This window comes from Diaphorina citri, unplaced genomic scaffold (genome assembly GCF_000475195.1).
Source record: "Diaphorina citri unplaced genomic scaffold, Diaci psyllid genome assembly version 1.1 scaffold670, whole genome shotgun sequence".
Taxonomy (NCBI): Eukaryota; Metazoa; Arthropoda; class Insecta; order Hemiptera; family Psyllidae; genus Diaphorina; species Diaphorina citri.
The window spans coordinates 121,651-140,897 of record NW_007378103.1 but is presented as its reverse complement, the minus strand read 5'-3'; the positions used below and the strand labels follow the sequence as shown (position 1 = coordinate 140,897).

Genomic DNA, 19,247 nt, shown 5'->3' with positions numbered 1-19,247 from the left:
TAAAATACAAAACCTCAGTTAATGCTTTCCTAGTATAGACCTAGTTCTGATATTGTGAATGGAAGATTATACAGATTTCATGATACAGTATAGGTATGAATTGAAAAATCATTCAAGTACCTACTCGTTCTATCACTATGGCCACCACTCACACTCAAACAGTCTGACAGACCTAGATCTGACTGTTGGACTGTCCCATCTAAGAAACCTAGGTCTGACTGTCAGACAGTTGGACTGTCTAGGTCTGTCAGACCATCTAAGAAACCTAGGTCTGACTGTCAGACAGTTGGACTGTCTAGGTCTGTCAGACCATCTAAGAAACCTAGGTCTGACTGTCAGACAGTTGGACTGTCTAGGTCTGTCAGACCATCTAAGAAACCTAGGTCTGACTGTCAGACAGTTGGACTGTCTAGGTCTGTCAGACCATCTAAGAAACCTAGGTCTGACTGTCAGACAGTTGGACTGTCTAGGTCTGTCAGACCATCTAAGAAACCTAGGTCTGACTGTCAGACAGTTGGACTGTCTAGGTCTGTCAGACCATCTAAGAAACCTAGGTCTGAAGCTTTTTCTATCACACATGTTCTGACAGTCTGAGCTTGTATGGCTACCATTAGAATCATCACTGGTCTTTTTATTATCTATTATTTGACTTGTAATGATGCCACTGGTCACTACTCAGTTACATCTACTCAACTATTTTCAGATTGAGCATTCCAAAATCCAAGCACAAACTCACTATGAATTTTGTTACTCCCAAAGACCTCCATCACACAAGCTAAATGTTATCTCCATCACACAAGCTTAGTGTTATCTCCATCACACAAGCTTAGTGTTATTTCCACTTGGACATGGGTGGTTGGCTATTTATAGACAGGCATAAACTTATCAATAATAATTGTTATTAGAAAATTAAAGCAGGTAGGATGCCTGAGGTAAAATTTCAACTAGCCTAGAAGTACCTCTAGTGTCTACTTACTTAGTTTAAATAGATGGATTTATCAAGGATAAGTAGGAGTACCTAGGTAGGTTTAGACTTTAGATGAATCCTGTATAATGGCTAGCACAGTGTGCTATGAGTAATAGAGTTTATGCATCATCACAATTCCTATTCCTTGCTCTAATTATCAAGTATGTGAACAGAAGACATCAGAGACTAGATTACTTGTCTATTACTATTCTACATACAAGAGGGGATCCAACATTTCAAAATTGCACTTTAGAACAGCTACCTATTAAAATAATAATAATAACCACGTTAGCATAATAAAATCGACAAATTATCACTTTTGCGCGTGCATTTTCCTAGTCGAAATCGTGTCATTTTTCGTTTTGTGGTGACGAAAAATGGCCTCGATTTAATCTCATTTTACCTCCCTAGACTTCTTTCTGCGGGGGTATCTAAAGTCACTTAGGTATTTAGTATTTATTAAAGGTCCCTGCAGGTCAATAATTGCGTCTTGCGGCCTTGAAAAAAAAAATCAATCAATCAGAGACAATCAACATGTAAATTAGCAATCATAATCATGAACACTCATTAATCAGTAGGTATGTATGTTGTGGAACACAACAACACTCTCGATTGATTTATTTATAATTAAAGGCATTTAAACATTATAGGTATTATTATTTTGTTAAGGCGTATGTGTTTTAATTCTGAAATACCTACCGAGTTGTTACTTTTTAGCTGAATATTTCTGATTCTTTACTTTCCATTATTTTTTGGTCACTTTGGATTAAGTGCAATACGGCAATGCTCCTCTCAAAATCTATAGAGTAAGTATACAGAGTGTTTCAAAAGTCCGGGGACCCCTGAATATTTTTTGAACGGCTAAAGATGGGAAGCTGAAATTTAGGGTAGTGATTTATCTTTTCAAATACCATTTTTTGAAACAGTCGCCAAATTTTATCCGGAGCCAGGATCGATCCCAGGGGGCCCAACTTTAAAATTTTAAATGAGAACCCCCTACTTGTGATACATCATATCAAAAGTCTTAAAGAACCATCCTATACATATATGTACCTACCTAAAAATTGCATTTTAAACCTTTTTCATAAATTTTAACTATAAAATTATGAAATAGGTAATTTTTAACTATAAAATTATGAAAAAAGTAATTATGGCCATTCATAAAGCATTTTTAAATGATAAAATTATGTAAAAAAAAATGACCTCGCTGGGATTCGAACCCCCATCCATCCCACTTATCATCACAGTAGAGGAGTATAAATACACACACCCAACCGCTCGGCCACTAAGACATTTGATTACTAGACGCACAAAACTTCTTTATTAATCAACTCGATCGAAAAGTTTGAAATTTTCCCCTAAAAGTCACTTTTTCCTCCCCAGTGTTACTTGTAACGTCACAGTTATCTCATTATTCCAAGCATTGTGTCTTTATTCATTCTTATATTAATTTTTGTAGGTATTATTAGGCGATTTAAAAGTTAGGTATCAGAGAGATTTTCCACTTCCTATGAATAAAATAAAGGGTGTCCCAATAAGAATGCAAGATTTGAAAGGGTCATAAAACTTTTTTATGCGTTATTTTATCTTGCCCAATCTTCGACATATTGATTGTAAACATATCAAAATTAGTCGTCATGGAGTCTAAAACGGTTCAACACCACGTTAGCATAATAAAATCGACAAATTATCACTTTTGCGCGTGCATTTTCCTAGTCGAAATCGTGTCATTTTTCGTTTTGTGGTGACGAAAAATGGCCTCGATTTAATCTCATTTTACCTCCCTAGACTTCTTTCTGCGGGGGTATCTAAAGTCACTTAGGTATTTAGTATTTATTAAAGGTCCCTGCAGGTCAATAATTGCGTCTTGCGGCCTTGAAAAAAAAAATCAATCAATCAGAGACAATCAACATGTAAATTAGCAATCATAATCATGAACACTCATTAATCAGTAGGTATGTATGTTGTGGAACACAACAACACTCTCGATTGATTTATTTATAATTAAAGGCATTTAAACATTATAGGTATTATTATTTTGTTAAGGCGTAGGCGTTTTAATTCTGAAATACCTACCGAGTTGTTACTTTTTAGCTGAATATTTCTGATTCTAAATTAGGCATTCATATTTACTTTCCATTTTTTTTTTTGGTCACTTTGGAGAACACGGCAATGTTCCTCTCAAAATCTATAGAGGTAGTAAAGTAAGTATATCGAATGTATACCAGAATAATTTGGGAATTTTAGGTTAGATTGGTTCAGAAACTTTCAGCCAAAAGGTTTCAAGTTATACAAAACACAATTATGCTGATCCTAGACCATAACCTGTGCTGAATAATGTATGTCGGTTTCCAAGATTTGATGAATCAGCGTGATATCGTCAGCAATTGGTCATCTAACTGACTGTTACTCGGACTTGATACATACCTATTAGCTATTAGTCATAATTTATTAATAGATACAATTTATGTAGTACAGCGATTCCCAAACTGGAGGCCGCGTATAGTAAAGGGGCCGAGTAGAAAAAAAGTTTGGAAACCGCTGATCTAGTATCAGTAATGTTTATGATTGATGATATCAAAAGTCAGTCAGCACGTGGTATGAACCTTGTTTCGAGATCCAATATGATGAGAAATTATTTCATTATACGGATAGGTAACGATTTGGGCTATCGCGTGCTGCTAAGATCACAACTTTTAACTGATTGTAATAATATTGAATTATTAGGTGTAGGTGTGTAAGGCACGTTAGAGTATACTTTGAGTTAACACGAAATGATATTATAAAGTAAGTATTATACGGTTGAATACGTCACAGTATCTATACATTACTTCATGTACCTACTTGTGAAGAAAATACAACTATCACAAAATGATTACTTTTGAACGAACCAAGTGTTATATAAAAATAAAAAGTAAATACATAGTTCGTATTTTAGAAAGTCTCTTGTATTAATATGTATTTATAAAATTAAGTCTAGAATAAAAATCAATCTTTCTCTTTTCGAAAGTCAAATATGTATTGAATTATGGATGCAAAACATAAAACTTGTATCAATTTAAAGACAATAAAATATAACACAGATCCACCTCACACACTAGTCACGACAAATCGATTATAATATTTAGACTGAACTGAAAATTTCAGCTCAAAGCAAATGACACTCGTTTTATCTACAAGTAGAAAACTACTTGATATTTCAAGATAATATTGATATTGATAGACAGTATTGACGGGTACTTGGATTGCCCTCATGATTTTTGGTGTACAGGCACTTGATCGGACTGTCTCCTAATATTTTCGTATGTTATGACGAGATGTTCTAGATTTTAGGTAGGTACGAGTTTTTGAACTGATTAATTTTTGGAAACAATATTTTTTTCTTTCTTTGTTCATTATTATTTTAATAATGAACTTTTTTCAAGCATATCATTGTCCTGTATTTCAGTCAAGGCAGGATATGATTCCGTCAAAAACTAAGAATTCCGATCGTTAGGTACCGTACCTACCTAGTTGTAATTTATTTTATTGGTGAAATCGGATACTTTAGGAGAGGTTCCCATATTTGAACTTGGCGGAGTCAACACTTTTTTTCTTCTTTTTTTTTTAAGGTAATAAGGGTGCAATTGAACATTAGTTGATTGTGTATGGAAGTGTCATACGTTTTACACTCACACCTTTGAACAGTTTGTCCCATTTTGATGACATTTGGCACAAATAAAACCAATGTTCAACACATACCTAATTGAAATTTTCTCAACAAACTTTTGGACTTAATCTATAGGAGGCTCCGTAGACACCCTTTTTCCAAGTTCCACTGTTTACTAAAACACGATGGTTCTTGACAAAGGTTTCACGGTTGGAAAAGTTTACCGATAATCTAATCCAGAGTCTGCCAGCCTAGTTAGCTTGGTTGGTAGCGCGTCTGCCTTGTAAGCGCTAGGCCGCGGGTTCGATTCCCGCCCGGGGCGAATTTTATCCTGATGGAATAATGTTCGTTCTCGGAGGACTTGTGTTTTTCAAGTTAAAAGCTCCAATTTTTAAATCGAGAATTTTTTGCAATAAATATTTCAGACTGAACATAAATATGGGGGTGCGATCTGCCAAGAACTAAAACTAAATCCAACTACACTCGACTAGAACAATTCGGGGCAGTTTGAATTTTCATCTCTTCACTTCGACAGTTTTTTCTCAATGTTTTCACCATATTTGTACAGTTTTTTTTGTACCAACACTACGTCAAACCTCTTAAAAAAAAAAAAAAAAAAAAAAAAATCCAGAGTCTAGAGTTAGAGGGTACTCTAGATTTCTACAGGGGGTTCAAGTTCATGATGATCCATCCTGTATAAGGTACTGGTTTAATCCAGGTGTAGTAGGAGACCCAAACATAATCCATGTTATATCTTAATAAGATCCCATATTGTACTCAACAGACAATGTATTAGCACGACATTGGGGTCAAATTAAAGTAGGTTAGATAGCAAAAATACACACACAAAAGTGTCTATCTATATGTATAAATAAAATTGTAGATTTGTCTGTACATTGCTTAGAATCGTGAAATTTTTAGTTATTCTTACTCCTTATGCATGCACGATACACGATTCCAAAAATCACATTGGAAAAATTTCTGTCTGTCTGTGGGTATGTCTGTCTGTCACGCTAAAGACCTTTGGTTGGCCTTTTTTTCACGCAAAAACGGCTCGACCGATTTTGATGAAATTTTTTGTGGTTGTTAAGTACTCTGGGTGACATGGGCTACTTGAAATCGTCACATTCCATCCTGATTCAAAATGGCGGCGGTTCAAAGTTATGTCTATTATGCTGCATTGTGGGACGTGTCAGGGAGCGCGTAGCGCGACCGTTTGTGTGTGGTGGATGTGGGTGTGTGTGATGGGTGTGGATGTGTGTGTGGTGTGATGTGTGTGTGTGGTGTGATTGGTGTGTGTATGTGTATGTGATGGGTGTGTGTGGTGGGTGTGTGTGTGATGTGTGGTGGGTGTGATGTGTGTGCGTGGTGGTCCCGTACAAAGGACGGGTCAACCACTAGTCTACATATAATATTCTACTTAAACCTCCTTACTACTTACATTACAGAGGTCTACGCAGTACAAAATGATATTCGAAACTTTTAATAATAGGTTCTGAACAAATGGTTAAAAAAACGGCACTTTGTTAGCGCGATGGATTTCGGATCTGGAGGTTGATGGTTCGAGTCCAAGACAAGTCACGAAATTTAGCATAGTGTCATCGGGAATTGACATGAGTGGTGACAAGCATTCATGCTTAATACTACCTATTAAAATGACTTCAATTTTGAATATCTAAATAATAATAATGAGTTTATTCTTTCTTTACAATGATTTTTTTTTTGGTACCTCCTACAGTCCTACATATTAAAAAAAGATTTCTTAGAATAAAATTTCATTACTAAACAAACAAAATGTCAAACAGGATTTCAGGAATTTCCAATAATAAAAATCTATGAAGAATACAACAACTATTAGTCTGCTTTTTGTAACTTGGAATTTAATTTAATTTTATTAAAATTTTAAAAATCTGGAACGGAGGCGGGGAAAGTGTTGCCAGTTGAACACGTGTGTTAAAATTAAGAATATTGAAAAATGTCAAAATGGCAACATCGCGTTCCAATATAAGTTACAAAAAACAGATTGTATACTCGTCTCAACCAAAGATTGCAATTTTTTTTCCACCAATCGAACTGAAGTCTCGTATAACTATTTCGTGAAATATCTATAGGTACCATCCAAAAATTCTTGTTGGTAATAAATTAGTGTTAAAAAACTACCGCCTTTGGCTGAAGAAGTGTATATAGAAATAGAATTAATAATGATAAAAAAAATCTCTACCTAAATAAAGGGGGTGGGAAAAAAAAGGAAAAAAAAAAAATCCTTGTACTACTTACAAGGCACTCTGTCTGCTCGTATTGTAATATTGAGTTAAACCCATTGGATTAAACAATATGACATAGGTTTAATTTTAATCCAAGTTTTACTAAACCCATTGCATTAAACAATATGACATTGGTTTAATTTTAATAAAAAAAATCCTTGTACTACTTACAAGGCACTCTGTCTGCTCGTATTGTAATATTGAGTTAAACCCATTGGATTAAACAATATGACATTGGTTTAATTTTAATCCAAGTTCTACTAAACCGATTGGATTAAACAATATGACATTGGTTTAATTTTAAACCAAGTTTTACACAGTATGTAACTTGCAATTTGAGTATTGTAAATAAATAATTCAAGTTGAACTCATAATGTGGTCGTGGGCATAATGTAAGTGAATGATTGCTTTGTGACATGCCATAGCCACTCACAACTTCTTATATTTATAGCATTATCTACATGTAGTGTCATGAACCAACCTACATCCAATACCCGGCAATACCGCTACTGGTCGCTACTCGATAACAAGAAGCTACTCAATCGACCTCACGAGATATACATAACTAAGCTTAGAGAAGAATTAATGTTAAATTTGAATGGACTATAAATCTACTATGATACACCACCGTAAACTAATCTTAAGTGGACCTTACATTATCATTAGTTACGCCATTGCAAGTAATAATAGTGTAAGGTGCCTTTTATACAAACTAGACAGAGATCACAATACCTTAAAATATAAATTGATAAAAATTGTCTTTTGAAAATAATAATAATTTAGAACTTGGTGGATATATTCTTGGGAGAGTATTCCACAATAGACTCATCACACTACACTTCGCGCGCGGAAAAAAACGTCCTATTTGTCAACTTTCTGCGCGAAAAGAAGTGCGGAATATAACTAAAGATCAGGGACTGTCTAAACTTAATCCAAAACATAAAATACTTAAACTTAAAATTAAACATCTGAGTTTGAAAACAATCTCGTAACTATCAGAAGAAGAAAACTTTTGGCACGCCTTGTACAAAAATAATGAAAATATTATGGGGATAATAAGAGAAGGTCAAAATTGTGTGTGCATGACAAACAAGTAAAAGAGTGGAGGAACAATGCTTTCATCAAGTCAACTGGAGAAATACAGGGTGACCCAGAGTTACATGACGGTTTTGATTTGCTCCTAGTGGGTTAATAAATTGCTAGTTCATTAAGACCCTAGTGGGTTAATAAATTGCTAGTTCATTAAGACCCTAGTGGGTTAATAAATAGTTCATTAAGATCTTAGTGGGTTAATAAATTAAACTAGTTCTTTATCGTCCTGAAATTGAAGAGAGGAAGGCGGGATAGGAAAAAGCCAGCCGTTCCGAGAACGAGCCTTATCTGTTTAGTTCGTCTCGATTGGGAATAAAACCCGCGAAAAAAAAAAAAAAAAAAAAAAAAAAAAAAAAAAAAAAAAAAAGGAAAAAACCCAAAAAAAAAAAAAAAAAAAAAAAAAAAATAGAATTTTGGAAAGAAAGTGTCTTTCTTTGGACCATTTCAGCGTTTGGCGGAGCTTTTTCTTATATTTCCGTAAGGTTGGGAATTATGTATGGACTTACTTTTATATGGACTGGCTGATAAGTGTTGTTTAGAGATCCCAGTTGAGTATAGTCAATATGATGATTGGGAGATGGACTATTGTCACCCTGGAAACAAAACATACAACATCAATATTAGTAATAAACACAACATTATCATACAACACAAGAGTACACAGTTTAAATATTAAATGAAAACACCCTACTTGTGACACATCATACCAAATGATCTTAAAAAGTGTAGCACTTCGGTACCATCTTGAGTTCGATTCAACAACCAGGGCCGGAGTTTTGGCCTTTTTAATATTTAAGTTCCCCTATTTTTCAGTCGAGAGGGGAAAATCCGAAAATAGGACATTAATTTTGAAAGATCATTTGTGCTTCAAATAGGTCTCACTAATAATATTCAGACCCAAAAACTGAAAAGAAAAATCAATTTTCACCCCCCTGATGGTCTCAGGGCCGGAAGTCTAACACAAGTTATACAGGCATGGTCACAGAATGTTACCTGAGTTTGTTGTTGTAATTGATGTTCAGCTAGAACATGGGATTCTACCAGGGAGTGAATCAGTTGAGTCCAATCCTGATATCCAAGCAGCGTGGTGACAAGTAAATAGTTGGGATATAGAGAGGTAAACAGGGTTGGGTGGAAGAGTATGCCTTACCGAACGGAGTTTAGCGAGAGTTAAGCAAATAGTATAGTACAGGGGTGGCCAGACTTTTTTCGTTGCGGTTCCCTTCTTAACTTTCAAAAGTGTTCGAGGTTCCCCTTCCCCTTCCCCCCCCCACCCACACCAAAAGAATAAAAAATAAACTCACCAATTTTTGTTGCTAAGCCATTTTAAATGGCATCTGCCAACTTCTGGAAATCCACTTCATACCGAACCCTCGAGCGGTCAAGGGTCAAGCGAAAACTAAACTTGCCTTGCCACTAGGCTTGCCAAATGTCAAATTTTAAACCCTACAAACTTATTGGGATAAACATATTCATTAGCTTATTCCGCGTTGTTTTTACACCTTAGACTGAAAAAAAAAAAACGGGTTTCCCATAAAATTATCATGCAAGTTACTAAGATATCATATGTTACAAAAGATCTCATCACATAAATGGCTGGTGGAGCTACTTATACGATCAAATTTTAAACCCTACAAACTTATTGGGATAAACATATTCATTAGCTTATTCCGCGTTGTTTTTACACCTTAGACTGAAAAAAAAACGGGTTTCCCATAAAATTATCATGCAAGTTACTAAGATATCATATATTATGTTACAAAAGATCTCATCAGATAAATGGCTGGTGGAGCTACTTATACGGATATTTTAACTTATAATAGTACTCATATCCATATTACAGCAGAAAGCACCTGACTTACCTTCTCTCAAAGATTCGTCTGAAGGAAAGAAGTCGGTATCAAAGGATCCACTCATACACAGATCCTTGGAATATCCTAGCTGTGCTGATTTGGCCACTAAGTCTTCACTCTCACTGAAATCGGGAGCTGCAAAACAAACAGAATGTGAGGGTTTCAGGTTTTACTCCTTGTACTGACTACTTACTAGTCATTAGCACGGTGAATGCATTAGTAACCAAGTGTATAATAGAACAGTTGCACTTACTTCGGTGATGTTTCAAAGTCAAAAAGCTGGGAAAATGAGGGATTCCGGAACTTTTCTTTTTCTTCCACGACTTCTAGATCCCGAGATACATAAATCAATTTAAAAAATACCGGTAAATCTCCCGTACGCGATGACGTCACATCAAATGTAACAATTATATCAGTTTACGCTCCAACTAACGTCAGTAACATGGATGAGAAAGATACCTTCTATGAAAAACTGGGTCAAGTCTGCAGCAAAGTACCAAAGCACGATATTCTATTAGTAATGGGAGATTATAACGCCCAAATTGGTAAGAACGAGAACCAAAAAGAAGTTGCAGGGCCTTTCACCTTACACGAATGGAACAATTAATCTGTTTGTGCGCATGCATTTCTGCGCATCTCCTGAAGTCTGACGTCAGAGTTCAGGGCTCTGACGGAAAATAAAAATTGAATTTTCGACCTCTTACAGTTATTTTTTTCGGAGTTTTGACCTCAGATTCGGATTCTTCACATTTTTTTTTTTTTCATAGAAATCAACCTTTTAATCATAAATTTTACCCGAATGCAACTGCTCCATTGGGACTCATTTACATGAAAATTCAGGAACTATTCGACGAAACAAGTCATCCTCAGTGGTGGAACAGCCCCCGTCACACTGCACGATTTTTTCTTTGTCCAAAGCTTCAAAGTTAGAATTTTTTCCCAATTTTTCTTCGTTGGCAATGTGAACACGTTGATTCATTATTTGTATACGTCTCGAGGAGAAAAAAGAAGAAGAAGAAGAAGAAGAAGAAGAAGAAGAAGAAGAAGAAAAAATAATGACAGAAAAATTCATCATGTGCAGTGTGAACGGGCTGTAATATTAGCTGGATAATAGGTTGGTGATTCAAGTTCAAATCAAGTTGTAGTTAAAACTTAGGTCGGTCCATTGAATGGGGAACTTTCCTAATCTATAAAATGTATCATTACTCTAATCGGTCCGACTTTTAATAACTCTGGTTAGCATTGTTTGTACTCACCCGTAAGGATAATGTCTGGAATACTGGAGGGAGTGTTGGGCGTGGTATTGGAACTTGTCGTGTTCCTCATCTGTTGAGAAGGGGAAGTACTAAAGTAGCCGGGATCTCCGGTCAGTTCTGTATTACACTCCTCCGTCTGAAATAAACAATCCCCACTGGGGGCCCGCGGTTCCCGGTTTGGCCACCCCTGGTATAGTATTACCGTACCCTATTACTTGATTGGTTTAGAGGCAGATTTTCAAACACAGAAAGTGTGCATTTTACACTACTAAAATCTTAATCTTTGAACAAACTTATAAATCTGTTTGTGTGATTTTTTGCTAGATTTAAAATGAAACTTTGTTTCTGCAGTTAAACATCAATGTCCCAAACTAATTATTAATTCTATGCAAGTTTAATAATTTGTTTTGAAGGTTCTCCTAGGAAAACCTACCATATGAAAATGGTTGAGAACTGGAATATGCCACACTTACCACTCCTTGCTGGCAGATTGAAAAAGAAAATGAAAACCGCATTATAACTCGATATAAAAAATTCCCCCATTTTTTTTTTTTTTTTTTTTCATCAGGTAAATTCGGTGATTGAGCTCAACATGGACATAAGCATGTACAGACTTCGGCGATTGGACCTAACATATGTACATATGACCATATCCAGACTCCAGACCCTATTTCTTCTCAAGCATTCGATTTGATTTTCAAGTACTCTACATCAACAGTGTAAGCCTATGAACTCCATACGACACATATTGCCCGCCACACACGATCAGACTGTCTGACAGTGGCAACGTGTGTGGCGGAAAAAGCTTGAAGTGTCTCTCAGACGGTCTGCCAGACCTCGGTCTCTAGATTTTCTGCCACTCACACTCAGACCGCCTGATAGAGCTAGGTTTGAGACCGTGGTCTGTATCACCCATCCATTTACTCACCATGGTGAACTGCTCAAAGTGCTCGACAAAGCAGTTATAGTTGTGCGGCGAGGGGGCAGGATCTGGGGACCCTAGAGGGGAGAACTGTTGCACTGTCAGGCCCGGAGAGGACTGGGGGGAGGGTCGGGGGCTGGTCTGACCCACGCCCCCTCGGTACGGACCCAGGGAATTACTCGTGCTGTTCACGTGCTGGAGAGAGAGAGAAACAAATGATAACAACAAACCTAATCTCTTGGAGGGTTTCAGCAGTGTCATTATATATAAGTTCTGTGGATCAACTTGAAAAAGGAGAACCAAAAAGGTATTCATATTTTACAGAACTTCCATTTTTTGTTTCTTCTTTTTCAAGAAGAAACCTCATCACTTTACTAGAGCAAGTAGTCAAGAGAGACGTCATCACTTTACTAGAGCAATATGTAACTAATCAAGAGAGAGACTTGACTGTAGGAGAAATGAGTGTACAAAATTTTACCCAGACTTTGGGTAGCATTTGAAAATTTCGGTTAACCCCAAAAAAGAACCAAGTTTAACTATTCAAAAAAGAAAAAGGCCCTAAAATGGCTCAATGGAGCCGAAAAACTAAACCACAATCGGTACCCGTCAGATTTCACTACAATTGGACAATCTGTTTTAGAGTTATGATTTTAGATGGAACCAACGGACACACTAAATACAGACGGGTCGAAGAATTCACTTCGTTCGATCTACTAGGATAGGTTTGAGGGCTGGAGGGGCAAGGGCTAGGGGGTTGAGTACTTACATTAGGTATACTCTGAGGGCTGGAGGGGCAAGGGCTAGGGGGTTGAGGGGAGGGTACTTGATATATGAATTGAGATTGATGCTGGTGTTGTGATTGGTGCGTTCGATACGTGGAATCTCCCCCACTACTGTCTATTATGAGACCCTGGAATATAGAGAACGGGATACTGTTAGACCCTGTAAACTTGAGAACAGACAGAATATCATTAGACCCTGTAATATTCCTCTTAAATGAAGGACCCTTTTGGGCGGACTCAACATAAAAAAAAAAACGCTTACCTTTACACTAGGATGAAACCTATTTACCAGCTGAGTACTGGAAGTATTGTTGAGCGGTGTAGAATTAGGTACTGGTACTGACAAGTGCTGATGGTTGGTTCGGAAGTGGTTGTGTTGGGGGTACTGATGGTTATGGTGGTGGTGATGGTGGTGGTTATTCTGTAAGGAGGAATCGGGGGAGCCGAAACACACAGAACAAAAACAACTATAGTTACGCCAAATGATAAGCTACTACGTGCGGATAAAATAATAATAACAAAATAATTTAGAAAGCGATGGAAATAAAAATGAAGTAAATAAGGTGGGTAATAAAATGTAATAAAAACATACCGATAAAGTCATATAGTGGGTTAATAAATTGCTAGTTCATTAAGACCCTAGTGGGTTAATAAATTGCTAGTTCATTAAGACCCTAGTGGGTTAATAAATTGAACTAGTTCATTAAGACCCTAGTGGGTTAATAAATTGCTAGTTCATTAAGACCCTAGTGGGTTAATAAATTGCTAGTTCATTAAGACCCTAGTGATTACATTAGGTATACTCTGAGGGCTGGAGGGGTAAGGGCTAGGGGGTTGAGTACTTACATTAGGTATACTCTGAGGGCTGGAGGGGTAAGGGCTAGGGGGTTGAGTACTTACATTAGGTATACTCTGAGGGCTGGAGGGGTAAGGGCTAGGGGGTTGAGTACTTACATTAGGTATACTCTGAGGGCTGGAGGGGCAAGGGCTAGGGGGTTGAGTACTTACATTAGGTATACTCTGAGGGCTGGAGGGGTAAGGGCTAGGGGGTTGAGTACTTACATTAGGTATACTCTGAGGGCTGGAGGGGTAAGGGCTAGGGGGTTGAGTACTTACATTAGGTATACTCTGAGGGCTGGAGGGGTAAGGGCTAGGGGGTTGAGTACTTACATTAGGTATACTCTGAGGGCTGGAGGGGTAAGGGCTAGGGGGTTGAGTACTTACATTAGGTATACTCTGAGGGCTGGAGGGGTAAGGGCTAGGGGGTTGAGTACTTACATTAGGTATACTCTGAGGGCTGGAGGGGTAAGGGCTAGGGGGTTGAGTACTTACATTAGGTATACTCTGAGGGCTGGAGGGGTAAGGGCTAGGGGGTTGAGTACTTACATTAGGTATACTCTGAGGGCTGGAGGGGCAAGGGCTAGGGGGTTGAGTACTTACATTAGGTATACTCTGAGGGCTGGAGGGGTAAGGGCTAGGGGGTTGAGTACTTACATTAGGTATACTCTGAGGGCTGGAGGGGTAAGGGCTAGGGGGTTGAGTACTTACATTAGGTATACTCTGAGGGCTGGAGGGGTAAGGGCTAGGGGGTTGAGTACTTACATTAGGTATACTCTGAGGGCTGGAGGGGTAAGGGCTAGGGGGTTGAGTACTTACATTAGGTATACTCTGAGGGCTGGAGGGGTAAGGGCTAGGGGGTTGAGTACTTACATTAGGTATACTCTGAGGGCTGGAGGGGTAAGGGCTAGGGGGTTGAGTACTTACATTAGGTATACTCTGAGGGCTGGAGGGGTAAGGGCTAGGGGGTTGAGTACTTACATTAGGTATACTCTGAGGGCTGGAGGGGCAAGGGCTAGGGGGTTGAGTACTTACATTAGGTATACTCTGAGGGCTGGAGGGGTAAGGGCTAGGGGGTTGAGTACTTACATTAGGTATACTCTGAGGGCTGGAGGGGTAAGGGCTAGGGGGTTGAGTACTTACATTAGGTATACTCTGAGGGCTGGAGGGGTAAGGGCTAGGGGGTTGAGTACTTACATTAGGTATACTCTGAGGGCTGGAGGGGCAAGGGCTAGGGGGTTGAGTACTTACATTAGGTATACTCTGAGGGCTGGAGGGGCAAGGGCTAGGGGGTTGAGTACTTACATTAGGTATACTCTGAGGGCTGGAGGGGTAAGGGCTAGGGGGTTGAGTACTTACATTAGGTATACTCTGAGGGCTGGAGGGGTAAGGGCTAGGGGGTTGAGTACTTACATTAGGTATACTCTGAGGGCTGGAGGGGCAAGGGCTAGGGGGTTGAGTACTTACATTAGGTATACTCTGAGGGCTGGAGGGGTAAGGGCTAGGGGGTTGAGTACTTACATTAGGTATACTCTGAGGGCTGGAGGGGTAAGGGCTAGGGGGTTGAGTACTTACATTAGGTATACTCTGAGGGCTGGAGGGGTAAGGGCTAGGGGGTTGAGTACTTACATTAGGTATACTCTGAGGGCTGGAGGGGTAAGGGCTAGGGGGTTGAGTACTTACATTAGGTATACTCTGAGGGCTGGAGGGGTAAGGGCTAGGGGGTTGAGTACTTACATTAGGTATACTCTGAGGGCTGGAGGGGTAAGGGCTAGGGGGTTGAGTACTTACATTAGGTATACTCTGAGGGCTGGAGGGGTAAGGGCTAGGGGGTTGAGTACTTACATTAGGTATACTCTGAGGGCTGGAGGGGCAAGGGCTAGGGGGTTGAGTACTTACATTAGGTATACTCTGAGGGCTGGAGGGGCAAGGGCTAGGGGGTTGAGGGGAGGGTACTTGATATATGAATTGAGATTGATGCTGGTGTTGTGATTGGTGCGTTCGATACGTGGAATCTCCCCCACTACTGTCTATTATGAGACCCTGGAATATAGAGAACGGAATACTGTTAGACCCTGTAAACTTGAGAACAGACAGAATATCATTAGACCCTGTAATATTCCTCTTAAATGAAGGACCCTTTTGGGCGGACTCAACATAAAAAAAAACGAGAGAACGGAATACTGTTAGACCCTGTAAACTTGAGAACAGACAGAATATCATTAGACCCTGTAATATTCCTCTTAAATGAAGGACCCCTTGGGGCGGACTCAACATAAAAAAACGCTTACCTTTACACTAGGATGAAACCTATTTACCAGCTGACTGCTAGTGATATTAATCTTACCTTTACACTAGGATGAAACCTATTTACCAGCTGACTACTAGTGATATTAATCTTTAATCTTACCTTTACACTAGGATGAAACCTATTTACCAGCTGACTACTGGTAGTATTGTTGAGCGGTGTAGAATTAGGTACTGGTACTGACAAGTGCTGATGGTTGGTTCGGAAGTGGTTGTGTTGGGGGTACTGATGGTTATGGTGGTGGTGATGGTGGTGGTTATTCTGTAAGGAGGAATCGGGGGAGCCGAAACACACAGAACAAAAACAACTATAGTTACGCTAAATGATAAGCTACTACGTGCGGATAAAATAATAATGACAAAATAATTTAGAAAGCGATGGAAATAAAAATGAAGTAAGTAAGGTGGGTAATAAAATGAAATAAAAACATACTGATAAAGTCATGAGGGTCCACTAGAGTAGGGGGAGGTGTCTATACGCTTCTCTGTTCGTATAGGTCCTATGCTTCTCCCTCGGTCACGATGATGATAGCCAAGGGTTTCCACTCGACTGTTTGGTACTTCCTCCAGATTACTCAGAGCAGACTGTGGACGGAGAAAGAGAAATAAACAGGATTAGATATTGTCGGGAGTAGTATTTGGTCACTGAAAGGGGAAGTTATTAGGTAGGCATATTATCATCCAAAATGTCAACAATGATCTGACTATAACCTGGATTCTATCAGGATCTCCAAGTAGCAATCGAATGGCCTCGTAGCTTTAACCTTTTAACTGTCGCTAAATGAAGATTTACAAATAAAGACATGCAAGGTATACTCTGAGGGCTGGAGGGGTAAGGGCTAGGGGGTTGAGTACTTACATTAGGTATACTCTGAGGGCTGGAGGGGTAAGGGCTAGGGGGTTGAGTACTTACATTAGGTATACTCTGAGGGCTGGAGGGGTAAGGGCTAGGGGGTTGAGTACTTACATTAGGTATACTCTGAGGGCTGGAGGGGTAAGGGCTAGGGGGTTGAGTACTTACATTAGGTATACTCTGAGGGCTGGAGGGGTAAGGGCTAGGGGGTTGAGTACTTACATTAGGTATACTCTGAGGGCTGGAGGGGCAAGGGCTAGGGGGTTGAGTACTTACATTAGGTATACTCTGAGGGCTGGAGGGGTAAGGGCTAGGGGGTTGAGTACTTACATTAGGTATACTCTGAGGGCTGGAGGGGTAAGGGCTAGGGGGTTGAGTACTTACATTAGGTATACTCTGAGGGCTGGAGGGGTAAGGGCTAGGGGGTTGAGTACTTACATTAGGTATACTCTGAGGGCTGGAGGGGTAAGGGCTAGGGGGTTGAGTACTTACATTAGGTATACTCTGAGGGCTGGAGGGGTAAGGGCTAGGGGGTTGAGTACTTACATTAGGTATACTCTGAGGGCTGGAGGGGTAAGGGCTAGGGGGTTGAGTACTTACATTAGGTATACTCTGAGGGCTGGAGGGGTAAGGGCTAGGGGGTTGAGTACTTACATTAGGTATACTCTGAGGGCTGGAGGGGCAAGGGCTAGGGGGTTGAGTACTTACATTAGGTATACTCTGAGGGCTGGAGGGGTAAGGGCTAGGGGGTTGAGTACTTACATTAGGTATACTCTGAGGGCTGGAGGGGTAAGGGCTAGGGGGTTGAGTACTTACATTAGGTATACTCTGAGGGCTGGAGGGGTAAGGGCTAGGGGGTTGAGTACTTACATTAGGTATACTCTGAGGGCTGGAGGGGTAAGGGCTAGGGGGTTGAGTACTTACATTAGGTATACTCTGAGGGCTGGAGGGGTAAGGGCTAGGGGGTTGAGTACTTACATTAGGTATACTCTGAGGGCTGGAGGGGTAAGGGCTAGGGGGTTGAGTACTTACATTAGGTATACTCTGAGGGCTGGAGGGGTAAGGGCTAGGGGGTTGAGTACTTACATTAGGTATACTCTGAGGGCTGGAGGGGCAAGGGCTAGGGGGTTGAGTACTTACATTAGGTATACTCTGAGGGCTGGAGGGGTAAGGGCTAGGGGGTTGAGTACTTACATTAGGTATACTCTGAGGGCTGGAGGGGTAAGGGCTAGGGGGTTGAGTACTTACATTAGGTATACTCTGAGGGCTGGAGGGGTAAGGGCTAGGGGGTTGAGTACTTACATTAGGTATACTCTGAGGGCTGGAGGGGTAAGGGCTAGGGGGTTGAGTACTTACATTAGGTATACTCTGAGGGCTGGAGGGGTAAGGGCTAGGGGGTTGAGTACTTACATTAGGTATACTCTGAGGGCTGGAGGGGTAAGGGCTAGGGGGTTGAGTACTTACATTAGGTATACTCTGAGGGCTGGAGGGGTAAGGGCTAGGGGGTTGAGTACTTACATTAGGTATACTCTGAGGGCTGGAGGGGCAAGGGCTAGGGGGTTGAGTACTTACATTAGGTATACTCTGAGGGCTGGAGGGGCAAGGGCTAGGGGGTTGAGTACTTACATTAGGTATACTCTGAGGGCTGGAGGGGCAAGGGCTAGGGGGTTGAGGGGAGGGTACTTGATATATGAATTGAGATTGATGCTGGTGTTGTGATTGGTGCGTTCGATACGTGGAATCTCCCCCACTACTGTCTATTATGAGACCCTGGAATATAGAGAACGGAATACAGTTAGACCCTGTAAACTTGAGAACAGACAGAATATCATTAGACCCTGTAATATTCCTCTTAAATGAAGGACCCTTTTGGGCGGACTCAACATAAAAAAAAACGCTTACCTTTACACTAGGATGAAACCTATTTACCAGCTGACTACTGGTAGTATTGTTGAGCGGTGTAGAATTAGGTACTGGTACTGACAAGTGCTGATGGTTGGTTCGGAAGTGGTTGTGTTGGGGGTACTGATGGTTATGGTGGTGGTGATGGTGGTGGTTATTCTGTAAGGAGGAATCGGGGGAGCCGAAACACACAGAACAAAAACAACTATAGTTACGCTAAATGATAAGCTACTACGTGCGGATAAAATAATAATGACAAAATAATTTAGAAAGCGATGGAAATAAAAATGAAGTAAGTAAGGTGGGTAATAAAATGAAATAAAAACATACTGATAAAGTCATGATAAATAATAGCTACTGTATGTAAACGTAATCTAGCAATAGAGAAGAATATTAGATACAAAATTAGAGGAAGTAGTAGAGAAAAGAGGGAGAGAGAGGGATAGAGAGAGAAAGAGGAAGAAAGAAAGAGAGGAAAGATACGGGGAAGAAGGGAGAGAGAGAGAGAGAGAGAGAGAGAGAGAGAGAGAGAGAGAGAGAGAGAGAAGAGGGAGCGGGGAGGA

General features: G+C 39.8%; 1 protein-coding gene and 1 long non-coding RNA gene across 2 annotated transcripts in view; both read right to left on the bottom strand.

The window, feature by feature from the left end:
* Window positions 1–2,373: 2,373 nt before the first annotated feature.
* LOC113468184 lies at window positions 2,374–4,223 on the bottom strand. Its single transcript, XR_003392030.1, has 2 exons — window positions 3,812–4,223; window positions 2,374–2,475 (listed from the first exon to the last, which is right to left on the bottom strand). It is a non-coding gene; the product is annotated as an uncharacterized LOC113468184 (long non-coding RNA).
* Window positions 4,224–7,741: 3,518 nt separating this feature from the next.
* The window catches only part of LOC103511062 (CREB-regulated transcription coactivator 3-like), a 29,982-nt gene continuing 18,476 nt past the window's right edge, over window positions 7,742–19,247 (bottom strand). Inside the window, exons 7-18 of the mRNA XM_026824934.1 lie at window positions 18,685–18,843; window positions 18,382–18,552; window positions 16,033–16,191; window positions 15,579–15,665; window positions 13,048–13,206; window positions 12,827–12,913; window positions 12,010–12,198; window positions 11,082–11,217; window positions 9,835–9,960; window positions 8,966–9,117; window positions 8,479–8,565; window positions 7,742–7,756 (exon numbers count right to left, since the gene is read on the bottom strand). Of these exons, the coding sequence (XP_026680735.1) occupies window positions 7,742–7,756; window positions 8,479–8,565; window positions 8,966–9,117; window positions 9,835–9,960; window positions 11,082–11,217; window positions 12,010–12,198; window positions 12,827–12,913; window positions 13,048–13,206; window positions 15,579–15,665; window positions 16,033–16,191; window positions 18,382–18,552; window positions 18,685–18,843 (1,527 nt within the window). The remainder of the gene's footprint in view (window positions 7,757–8,478; window positions 8,566–8,965; window positions 9,118–9,834; window positions 9,961–11,081; window positions 11,218–12,009; window positions 12,199–12,826; window positions 12,914–13,047; window positions 13,207–15,578; window positions 15,666–16,032; window positions 16,192–18,381; window positions 18,553–18,684; window positions 18,844–19,247) is intronic.